General features: G+C 43.5%; 1 protein-coding gene across 1 annotated transcript in view; it reads right to left on the minus strand.

Moving 5' to 3' along the window:
* RFWD3 (ring finger and WD repeat domain 3) overlaps positions 1 to 12,649 on the minus strand; it is a 46,886-nt gene that overhangs the window by 11,170 nt on the left and 23,067 nt on the right. Inside the window, exons 8-10 of the mRNA XM_008067728.2 lie at positions 8,443 to 8,557; positions 7,189 to 7,414; positions 2,286 to 2,436 (exon numbers count right to left, since the gene is read on the minus strand). Of these exons, the coding sequence (XP_008065919.1) occupies positions 2,286 to 2,436; positions 7,189 to 7,414; positions 8,443 to 8,557 (492 nt within the window). The remainder of the gene's footprint in view (positions 1 to 2,285; positions 2,437 to 7,188; positions 7,415 to 8,442; positions 8,558 to 12,649) is intronic.

Raw genomic sequence — 12,649 nt, forward strand, 5'->3', positions numbered from 1 at the left:
CAAAAAAAAAAAAAAAAAAAGGAAAAAATAAATTATAATTAAAACATTCAAAGGTAGCAATTAATAATTTGGTATTTACATTTCTCCCCCTATATTAAAAACAATACTTTATACACACATACACACACACACACGACATACACATATAAAACATAATGTCACACTGAGTTTCCGGACAAAATTAAGCTGACATATTCTTGAAAGGTCAAAAGATTGCTGGGCTCAGTGGCTCAGCCTGTAATCCCGCGCCTAGGGAGGCTGAGGTGAGTGGATTGCCTGAGCCCACAGGTTTGAGACCTGGCTGGGCAACTTGGTGAGACCTCATCTACAATAAATCAAACTGGCTGATTTATACAATGGGTGTGGTAGCGCGCGCCTGTAGTTCCAGCTATTTGGAAGGCTGTGGTGGAAGGATCTCCGGAGCCCAGCAGGTCTAGGCTGCAGTGACCAGGAGCATGGCACTGCACTCCAGTTTGGGTGACAGAGTGAGACTCCAACTCAAAAAAAAAAAAAGAAAAGTCAAAAGGTTTATCAGTCCTTACAGTGCTATTAGGATTTAGCTGCAGAAATTAAACAGAAAACCAAGTATCACTCATCTGATCAGAACTACTACTTTTTTTGTTTGAGTTAGAGTCTCACTGTGTTTCCCAGGCTGGAGTGCAGTGGCATGGCTCATAGCTCACCACAGCCTTGACCTTCTGCCTCAGCCTCCTGAGTAGCTGGGACTATATGCATGTGCCACCACACCCAGTTAATTTTTAATTTTTTGTAGAACAAGTAAGTCTCACTATGTTGCCCAGACTGGTCTCAAACTCTTAGGCTCAAGCGATCCTCCTGCCTCAGCCTCCCGAAGATCTGTGATTATAGGTATAAACGACTGTGCCTGGCCTGCTCAGACTACTTTCTAAAAGATAGTAACATATCTAATTCACAATACTCACAGAACATGTGAGATAAAATGCCATTAACTAACACAGTCCCAGGCTGATATGGTAAATAAACTCCATAATATGAGGTACCATGGCTCCCTGGATATTGTCACTCCACCATCTCTAAAGTTTTACTCTCACTTGCATGGTTTAATACATATTTTGTAACAAACACACTTTTGCCAGGTGTGGTGGCTCATGTCTATAATCCCAGACTTTGGGAGGTGGAGGGACAGGACTGTCTGAGCCCAGGGGTTTGAGACCAGCCTGGACAACTTGGCGAGACCTCATCTCTACAATAAATCAAAACAATTAGCCAGGTATGGTGGTGCATGTCTCTAGTTCCAGCTATTTGGAAGGCTGGGACAGAAGGATAGCCTGAGCACAGAAGCTCGAGGCTGTGGGGGCTATGAGGGTACTACTGCACTACAGTTTGGGCGATCGAGACTCTAACTCAAAGAACAAAACACACACACAGACACATATACACTTTTAAAGAAACGCTGAGACATGACACAAATAGTTTTATAACATGCTGTGCGTACTTATAGAAGTGATACATTTTACTTTTTTTTTTTTTGAGTTGGAGTCTCACTCTGTTGCCCAGACTGGAGTGCAGTGGCCGCTCCCCGCCACCGCAGCCTCTATCTGCTGGGCTCCAGCGATCCTTCCGCCTCAGCCTTCTGATTAGCCGGCATTACAGGCACACGCTACCATGCCTGGCTGATTTTTTTTTATTTATTGTAGAGATGAGGTCTCGCCAAGTTGCCTAGGCGGGTCTTGAACCCACAGGCTTAGGCAATCCACTCACCTCAGGCTCCCAAAGCATGGGATTACAGGCTGAGCCATCGAGCCTGGCTTTTTTTCTTTTTAAAATTTTTATTTTGTCTGAGTCAGTCTCACTCTGTTGCCTAGGCTGGAGTGCAGTGGCACGCTCATGGCCATCGCAGCCTGGACCTGCAGGGCTCAGATGATCCTTCCACCTCAGTCTTCCAAGTAGCTGGAACTACAGTTGTGTGCCACCATACTCAGCTGATTTTTTGATTTATTGTAGAGACAAGATCTTGCCATGATGCTCAGGGCTGGTCTCAAACTCCTGAGTTCAGGCAGGTCTCGAACCCCTGAGCTCAGGCAGTCCTCTTGCCTCAGCCTATCAAAGTGCTGGGATTACAGGTGTGAGTCACTGCACCCTGCTGAAGAGACACATTTTAAAGGGCTCTACAAAGACAATGCTTCAGATTGAAAAAACAAAAACAAACCCAAAAATCAACAGCTAATGCCACCATAACACTGATAATAATTCTGTGCCATTCATCACAATCAGCTCAGTCTCCACTTCCTTCCCCAATCACTTACCTGGTCAGTTTAATAGTGCTATCTAGGGAAGCAGAGAGCAATAAGCCTTTGGACCATCTGCTGAAAGCCAATCCGCGGATCTGTTTGCCATGCATTGGGATATACTGACTGCTTTTCATGTTGGCAGTACTCAACATCTTAACACCAAAGCCTGTCAAAAATAAGAATATGAAACAGATCACTGAAAACCAATTTAGGGCAAACTACCTTTTCAAGTAGCTCCTCTGTCCACCTCTATTTGCATGTAAGTCCTTGGGGGAACAGGTGGCCAAACAAAGAAAATAAAAATTCCCCAGAGTTTATTTAAAATATTATAATCCGGGCAACCCCTTTGGGTACACTCCCACTGTGGGAGCTTTTCTGTATTCTTAATAAATCCTGCTTTCTCAAAATAAAAATAAATAAAGGTCGGGCTTGGTGGCTCAGCCTGTAATCTCGCACTTTGGGAGGCTGAGGTGAGAGGACTGCCTGAGCCCGCGGGTTCGAGACCTGTCTGGGCAACTTGGTGAGACCTCATCTCTACAATAAATCAAAAAATTAGACAGGCGTGGTAGCATGTGCCTGTAGTTCCAGTTATTTGGAAGGCTGAGGTGGAAGGATCGCCGGAACCCAGCAGGTCGAGGCTGCGGTGGCTGGGAGTATGCCACTGTACTCCAGTCTGGGTGACAGAGTGAGACTCCAACTCGGAAAAAAAGAAAAAGATAAATAAATAAATAAATAAAAATAAAATATTACAATCCATTCCAAATGTCCATCAACAGGAAAATAGATAAATAAATCCATTGTATATACTACCTTAAATAATTCTAAGAGAAGGAAGTCAGGCAAGTAAGAGTAATATTGTATGATTCTATTTATATAAAATTCTAGAAAATGCAAACAAACCTATGGTGACAAAAAGCAGTGGTTACCTTGGGGTAGGAAAAGGAGGGAGAGACAGGTAGAAAGAACTGTGACAGTCCATAAGAAAGCCTTCGGAGCTGGGCGTTGTGGCTCATGCTTGTTCTCCCAGCACCTTGGGAGGCAAAGGCGAGAAGACTGCCTGAGTTCAGGGGTTCTAGACCAGCCTGCACAACATAGTGAGACTTTGTCTCTACAATAAATAAAAAAAAAAAACAGCTGGGTGTAGTGACACACGCCAGTGGTTCTAGCTACTTGGAAAACTGAGGCAGAAGGGATCACCTGAGCCCAGCAGGTCAAGGCTGCAGTGGCTGTGATTATGCCACTGCACTCCAACGTGGACAGCAGAGTGAAACTCCTACTCAAAAAAAAAAAAAAAAAAAAAAAAGGGACTATTCTCCTGCACATCTAGCTCTGCTTCATAGTCCTTGTTTCCCTTGATTAACTAGGCATGTATTTATGGTCCCTTGCTGATTTGAAGTATATAGTTTCTCTTTTTGACTCTCTGGCTTGCCTAATTCTTCAGAAGAAAATGTAATAAACTTTCTCCTACTTCATTCCTTGGAGAAGCTGAAGGCTATCTACCTTGATTCTAGGATTTTACAAATTCTTTTTATATATTTAAACTCAATAATAGATACTTGATAAAAATAAACCTATTATCATGTGCTAATAAGAGAATAGAGTAGCAGATAATTTTAAAAGGACAAGTTTGTTTTTCCACTCTAGCAATGTCATGCATTGATTGGGTACTTGAAATGTCATCTATCTCATTTCGTTTTAGAAAGATGTGACATAGCTTATCCAGCTGACATAAAAATTGCTATCTTCTTTATTTTTTGTTCACTGTCCCTTTTGCATGTAGAGTGTCTGTGATTCAGGTGGAAAAATCTTTTTTCTAACTTTTAATTCTTCTTTATTTTATTTTAAGATGTGGAATGCAATTCAAGGTTAGGTATACATATGGTCATTATGCAGGTACCCTTGTTGATGAGGAGTGCCTCCCCCCACCTTGGCAGTTTCCCACTAATGCAAATCCCTTTCTTATGGTATTATGATAATTGTTCAAGGTCCACTTAGGAGTGAGACTCAGTTTTTTATTTCTGTGATAGATCACTCAGTATTATAGACTCTAAGTCCATCCAAGTTGCTGCAAAAGGTCATAATTTTGTCTTTCTTTATGGCTGCGTAATATTTCATCATGTATATGTACCACATTTTAAAAAATCTTTTGATGGGCAACACGGCAGGTGTAATATTCTTATTCTCTCTGTGTGTGTGTGTGTGTGTGTGTGTGTGCGTATACACATATTATAACTTTACTGAAGTATAACTGACACACAGTAAACTACCTATTTAATATACACAATTTGATGAACCCTGGAACCATCACTACAATTGAGTCTCTCCGTTGCCCATGCTGAAGTGCACTGGTATGCTTACACCCTGCTAATTTTTTGATTTATTTTGAGACAAGATCTCGCCAAGTTGCCCAGGATGGTCTCGAGCCCGTGGGCTCAGGCAATCTTCTCGTTTCTGTCTCCCAAAGTGCTGGGATTACAGGTGTTAGCCACCATGTCCGGCTGGGAATAGACACTTTTTAAAAAAAGGGAACCAGATGGGGTGGCTAACGTCTGCAATCCCAGCACGTTGGGAGGTGGAGGTGAGAGGATTGCCTGAGCCAAGAGGTTCAAGACCAGCTTGAACAACTTGGCAAGACCTCCTCTCTACAAGAAATCAAAAAATTAGCAGGGCATGGTGGCATGAGTCTGTGGTTCCAGCTACTTGGAAGGCTGAGGTGGAAGGATTACCTGAGCCCAGCAGGTCGAGGCTGTGGTAGCCATAAGCATGCTACTGCACTCCAGTCTGGGAGACAGAATGAGACTCCAACTCCAAAAAACAAAACCAATCAACCAACCAAACAAGCAAAAACATGGGATATAGGAACATATAAACAATCCTTTCATTTTGACTCAATTGGAGGAAGCTCCTGACAGCATCTCAATTCATAGCTAGTATCAGTGAATACAGAAATACATGATAACCTAGAGATTCCACTTTTTTTTTTTTTTTTGAGGTGGAGTCTCACTCTGTTGTCCAGACTGGAGTGCAGTGGCCACTCCTGGCCACCGCAGCCTCGACCTGCTGGGCTCCAGCGATTCTTCCGCCTCAGCCTTCCAAGTAGCTGTAACTACAGGTACATGCTACCACGCCCGGCTAATTTTTGATTTATTGTAGAGATGAGGTCTCGCCAAGTTGCCCAGGCAGGTCTCGAATCCCCGGGCAGAGGCAATTCACTCACCTCAGCCTCCCAAAAGCACGGGATTACAGGCTGAGCCACTGAGCCCGGCTGAGATTCCACTTCTAACCCTCCATATATCCAAGTTTAGGGGACATAGTTTTGAAGCATTTGAATGGGAGTTCTAAATGGAGGAAAAAGAAACCAGGCTGAAGCAAAGGGATCACACAGTTGGCAGAAATTCTATGCTGAAGACAGTAAACAAAAGAAAAAAAACCCTTGCATTGCTGGGCACATTTGTTCATGCCTGTAATCCCAACAACTTTGGGAGGCAGAGGCGAGAGAACTGTCTGAGCCTAGGGATTCAAAACCAGTCTGGGCAACTTGGCAAGACAATCAAGCAATCAATCAAAAAAATAGCCTGGCATGGTAGCGCATGCCTGCAGTAGTTCCAGCTACTTAGAAGGCTGAGGTAGAAAGATAGCCTGAGCCCAGAAGGGTGAGGCTGTGATAGCCATGGTTATGCAACTGCACTGCAGTCTAGGCAATAGAGTGAGACTCCAACTAAAAAAAAAAATTATTTTTGCAAAATTTAAAAATGATTTAATTGAAGGCTAGGCACAGTGGCTCATGCGTAATCCCAGCACTTTGGAAGACCAAGGCAAGTAGACTGGTTGAGTCCAGGAGTTTGAGACCAGCCTGGGCAACATGGTGAGACTGCATCTCTTTAATTAAACAAACAAACCACGATTTATTTTTTGTTTGTTTATTTGTTTTGAGTTGGAGTCTCACTCTGTCGCCCAGACTGGAGTGCAGTGGCCGCTCCCGGCCACTGCAGCCTCGACCTGCTGGGCTCCGGCAATCCTTCTGCCTCAGCCTTCCAAGTAGCTAGAACTACAGGTGTGCGCTACCACGCCCGGCTAATTTTTGACTTATTGTAGAGATGAGGTCTCGCCAAGTTGCCCAGGTAGGTCTCGAACCTGCGGGCTCAGGCAATCCACTCACCTCAGCTTCCCAAAGCATGGGATTAGAGGCTGAGCCACCGAGCCCAGCCCCAAAACGCGATTTAATTGGGCATATGAAGAGATTTGGTTTCAACATTAAGACAACCTAAAATTAAAGTTAAAAAGTACAAAATGCTGAAATAAACAGTATTTTCTAATCTAAAAAAGTACAGAACGTCAACAGAAAATTAACATAGTATTAGTAAAAATAATCAATGTGTTCCCTAAATTCTCATATTTGGAATTTGTCAATTTGAGTACTACCAAAAAAAAAAAATTCTTAAAATATATCTAAACATTATATATTTATATATTATATATAATTAAAATATTAAAAATAAAATTAAAAATATTAAATTTCATTTCACCTTGAATTAGCTCTTAGGAAAATGCTGTGTTAAACATTTCCAGTCTAAAATAAATCTGTAAGTTGAATAGAACACATAGGGAGTGATGTTTTTCATCTTGTACTATACTGGTCACTTGCACTTTCAAGTACCTCATCATCTCCTGTTTTACCATAGTCATCAGTATTTCTACCCTCTTGAACAAATTTACAGAATGAAGTCAACAGACAGTAAAGACATCTTTGCGGCGCCTTGAAGTACAAGCATTAACAGGGAACTGATAGCAAAGGGTGATTTGGTGGGCTAGCTTCAGTGTTTACCTACTACTGAGTCCTGATTTCTTCAAAAAGGAGAGGAATGAGATAAATGAAGTTCAATAGTGAACACAAAAGCTGAGGTTCTGGACTGTTTACCTGGAAGGAAGGAGGCCTGAGGGGAAGGTTGTGACACCACCAGGCAGCTCAGAGCATCACAGTATGCCATGATTCGGCAGTTTCCTGTCTGAGATATTGTGAAGGTCTTCTGGAAGAGGTACTTGTGCTGGCCCTGGCTGGAAGGTGAACAGTTCAGGAAATGTGCTTGGGAGCCCCTGGATTGCTGCAAACTCTGACCGTGATGCTGCAAAAGTTTCTGTAAGTCCTAAAATGAAAAAAAATTTATAAATGTAAAACTTTTTCACTTGATATGCCCTTCTTACTTTTTATTTTTTGGTAGCGATAGGGTCTTGCTGTGTTGGCCAGGCTTGTCTTGAACTCCTGGCCTTAAGTAATCCTCCCACCTCAGCCTCCCAAAGTGCTGTGATTACAGGCATGAGCCAGTAGTCCCTTCAAACACAATTCTAATACAAGAAAATTTTCTATCCATTATGTTAACATGAAACCTAGAGAACTGCTGGGTTTTTACAGTATTTCACAAGCAACTCAAACAAGGAGAGCCCAGAGTTACAAAATTGGCTGAAAGTCTAATAGTCATTTTATCTAAAGCCTTCAAATTTTTTTTTTTTTGAGTTGGAGTGCCACTCTGTTGCCCAGGCTGGAGGGCAGTGGCATGCTCCTGGCCACTGCAGCCTTGACCTGTTGGGCTCAGGCTTCCAAGTAGCCAGAACTACAGGTGCATGCTACCATGCCCGGCTAATTTTTTATTTATTGTAGAGACAAGGTCTCAGCAAGTTGCCAGGGCTGGTCTCAAACCTGCGGTCTCATGCAATCCACTCGCCTCGGCCTCCCAAAATGCTGGGATTACAGGCCGAGCCACCGAGTTCAGTCTAATTTTTTGATTTATTGTGGAGATGAGGTTTCGCCAAGTTGCCCAGGCTAGTCTTGAACCCACAGGCTCAGGCAATCCTCTCATCTCAGTCTCCCAAAGGGCAGGGATTACAGGTGTGAGCTACCACGCCTGACTAAAACCCTCATTTTATTGGTGGATTCAAGGAGGTAAAATGACTTCAGCAAGTTCAGAATTCCAAGCTGGCAGATTAATTTTTTCTAAAATTCAGATTACAGATTTCATCACAAAATATGTGAGTTTTGGACAAATGCCCTAACTAGAAATAAAACAGTTATGCTAATTTCCTAAACAATTGCAAATCCTATTTGTATCCAAGAGAAGCCTAAGTAATATTTACATTTCTCTTCAGTAAAAGTAGGAGTTAGAAAGGACAAACTTACCTGAACACGACACTGAAGCTTAGTGCACTCAACAGTGATGACCTGAAGTTGAAGTCGGCACCGTGCTGATTCTAACTCAGCCTTCTTCCTTAGCATCTGCTCCTGTACTAAAGAACTGGAGGGGAAACCCAGCAACAAATGGGGATTAGGAAGGCTACAGAAGGTATCCCATCAAGACTATGTTTTCTTTTTTAGTTGGAGTCCAGCCCAGGCTGGAGTGCACTGGCATGTGCATGGCCACCGCAACCTTGACCTGCTGGGCTCAGATGATCCTTCTACTTCAGTCTTCCAAGTAGCTGGAACTACAGGCATGTACCACCACACCTGGCTAACTTTTTGGTTTATTGTAGAGAGGTCTCATCAAGTTGCCCATGCTGGTCTTGAACCCTGGACTCATGCAATCCTCACGCCTCTGCCTCCCAAAGTGACAGAATTACAGGTTTGAGACACCATGCCCAGCTTTTTTAATTTATTTTTTTTTGAGTTGGAGTCTCACTCTTGTCGCCCAGGCTGGAGTGTGGTGGCACGCTCACAGCCACCACAGCCTCAACTTGCTGGGCTCAGGTGATCCTTCCACCTCAGTCTTCGAAGTAGCTAGAACTATAGATGCCTTTATATATTTTTTAAAGTTGGAGTCTCACTCTGTTGCCCAGGCTGTAGTGCAATGGCATGCTCATGGGCACTGCAGCCTTTACTTGCTTGGCTCAGACAATACTTCCACCTCAGCCTTCTAAGTAGCTAGAACTATAGACATGTGCCACTATGCCCAGCTAACTTTTTGATTTATTGTAGAGACGAGGCCTTGCCAAGTTGTCCAGGCTGGTCTCAAACTTCTGGGCTCGGGAAATCTTGCCTCCACTTCCCAAAGTGCTAGGATTACAGGCGTGAGCCACCACGCCCGACATCCCATCAAGATTGCATAGTAAGTTCATGCCATGATAAACATACTTTGTAAATATGTCATGATAGTGAATAAAATACAAAAGGAGAAAAATCTGTCAAGTCCAGAAACATTATAGAAGAGTAGCATGCAAGGCTGAACTCTTGAGCCTACAAGCCTTTGGGCTAAGCAGGCAGCGATGATCAGGAATTTGGTTCCTACTAGGGGGCATGGGGAAAATGCCTAAGCAAAATGAGAAAACAGAGCCACCTCAGTGCTTCAGCTAAGAAAAATTATAAAAGAAACTGACATGTTACAAGACCAATTTGTTAGATTAAAATAAAGCAATAGCTGTTGGTTGTTCATGACATATTCAGATCTAGTATTATACACAAAGAAAGAGACTGAAGTTAAAAAGGTAGAAAGCAGGGCCATTGCCTTGCTAGACTCTGGTGTGGCCATGTGCTCTTTAAGCTATGGCTGTCCCCATGCTTCCTGGCTTTAACCCCTCCCCCACCTTGGGAGGTGAATTTTCACTCTCTCTTTTCTTTCTCTCTCCAATTTCCTTTTAAATAAACTTTTCTTTAAAAATAAAAAAAATTAAAAAAGGTAGAAAGCATATATCGCAGGGCACGGTGGCTCAAGCCCGGAATCCTAGCACTTAGGGAGGCCAAGGTGAAAGAATTGCCTGAGCTCAGCAGATTGAGAGCAACCTGGGCAATTTGGTGAGACCTCATCTCCACAATATATAAAAAAATTAGCTGGGCTTGGTAGCGCATGTCTGTAGTTCCACCTACTTGGAAGGCTTAGGTGGAAGAATCTCCTGAGCCCAGCAGATCAAGGCGGTGGTGGCCATGAGTGTGCCACTGCACTCTAGCCTGGGCAACAAAGTGAGACTCCGACTCAAAAAAAGGATATAGCAAGCAAGTGCTAACAAAAGAAAAACCAACTAAAATTAAGAAAAAAGGAAAAATAGACATAAAAAGGAATAATGTATCATAGAAGAACACACATGTACCCAAAAACAGTCTCAAAATATGAAATGCAAAGAAATACAGAATTCCACTCCAAGATGATATAAAATAAGTGTATGAAAATTAATTTTTCCTTTTTTTTTCTTATTGAGTCAGTCTCACTCTGTTGCCTAAATTGGAGTGCAGTGGCACGTTCATGGCCACTGCAGCTTTCAATTGCTGGGCTTAGCTGATCCCTCTGTCTCAGCCTTTCAAGTAACTGGACCCATAGGCATGCACCACCATGTTCGACTAATCTTTTGATTTATTTCAGAGATGAGGTCTCGTCAAGTTGCCCAGGTTGGTCTCAAACCTGTGGGCTCAGGCAATTCTCTTGCCTCCACCTCCCAAAATGCTAGGATTACAGACGTGAGCCACCATGCTCACGGAAGAGATAACGCTGCCCTTATTTTCTTTCTTTCTTTCTTTCTTTTTTTTTTTTTTGAGTTGAAGTCTCACTCTGTCGCCCAGACTGGAGTGCAGTGGCTGTTCCGGGTCACTGCAGCCTCGACCTGCTGGGCTCCGGCGATCCTTCCACCTCAGCCTTCCGAGTAGCCGGAATTACGGGCGCGCGCTACCACGCCCGGCTGATTTTTTGATTTATTGTAGAGATGAGGTCTCGCTGCCCAGGCGGGTCTCGAACCCGCGGGCTCAGGCAATCCCCTCACCTCAGCCTCCCAAAAGCGCGGGATTACAGGCTGAGCCACCGAGCCCGGCTCCTTACTTATTTTCATGGAAAACTCAAGAGAACCCACAAACTTACAGTTTAGCAAGATTGCTGGAAACAAGATCAAGAAAATTAGATCAATAGCATTCCCCATATACCAGGCAATTGATTAGTAAATGTATTTAAAAAATTTGGCCAGACACAGTGGCTAACTCCTATAATCCCAGCACTGGGAGGCCGAGGTGAGTGGATTGCTAAGCCCATGGGTTTGAGACCAGCCTGGGCAACTTGGCAAGACCTCACCTCTACAATAAACAAAAAAAGAAAAAAAAAATTAGCTGGGCATGGTGGCATGTGCTTGTAGTTCCAGCTACTTGGAAGGCTGAGGCAGAAGAATCACCGGAGCCCAGCAGGTGCAGGGTGTGGTAGCCAAGAGCGTCCCACTGCCCTCCAGCATGACTGACAGAGTGAGACTCCAGCTAAAAATAAATAAATAAAAATAAAATAAAAATATTAATTGGTTGGGTGTGGAGGCTCAAGCCTGTAATTCCAGCACTTTGGGAGGCGGAGGAGAGAAAATTGCCTGAGCCCAGGGTTCAAGACCAGTCTAGGCGAGTTGGCGAGACCTCATCTCTACAATAAATCAAAAAATTAGCCGGGCGTGGTAGCATGCACCTGTAGTTCCAGCTACTTGGAAGGCTGAGGCAGAAGGATTGCCTGAGCCCAGCAGGTGGAGGCAGCAGTGGCTGTGAGCTTGCCACTGCACTCCAGCCCGGGTGACAGTGAGACTCTGACTCAAATAAATAAATAAAATAAATTAATCAATTTATAAGAGCAATTTAACAATAGCAATCTAAGAATACGATCACATGTAGCTTAATGATAGGCATGTGTTCTGAAAAATGTGTCATTAGGAGATTTTGTCATGCAAACATCAGAGTATGAGATTATATGTATAGCCTACTACCCACCTAAGCTATATGGTACACTATTGCTCCTAGGCTATAAACCTGCACAGCATGTTACAGTACTGAATACAATAGGCAATTGTAACACAATAAGTATTCCTGCATCTAAGCATAACTAAACATGGCAGCACTGTGCTAAGACATGATGGTAGTTACAATATCATTAGGCAATAGGAACTTTTCAGCTCCATTATATTATGGGACCACCATTGCATATGTGGTCCATTGTGGACCAAAACAGCGCACAACTGTAAAGTAAAAGGATAAGCAGGATCTTTATGAAGCAAGTACACTTGTGAAAGACAGAAGAAAACACTGAACAAATGGCAGGATGTTACATAACGTTCAAGGTTGAAAGGGCTCAATATCATGAAGATGGCACTTCTTAAATTACGCTATAAAAAAAAATTTTTAGCCGGGCTCAGTTGCTCAGCCTGTAATCCCGAGCCTTTGGGAGGCTGAGGTGAGTGGACTGCCTGAGTCCGCGGGTTCAGGACCCGCCTGGGCAGCGAGACCTCATCTCTACAATAAATCAAAAAATCAGCCGGGTGTGGTAGCACATGCCTGTAATTCCGGCTACTCGGAAGGCTGAGGCGGCAAGATCGCAGGAGCCCTGCAGGTAGAGGCTGCCGTGGCCGGGAGTGGCCACTGCACTCCAGTCTGGGTGACAGAGTGAGAC

This window comes from Carlito syrichta, unplaced genomic scaffold, assembly GCF_000164805.1.
Source record: "Carlito syrichta isolate Samal-C Ts95f unplaced genomic scaffold, Tarsius_syrichta-2.0.1 Scaffold309739, whole genome shotgun sequence".
Taxonomy (NCBI): domain Eukaryota; kingdom Metazoa; phylum Chordata; class Mammalia; order Primates; family Tarsiidae; genus Carlito; species Carlito syrichta.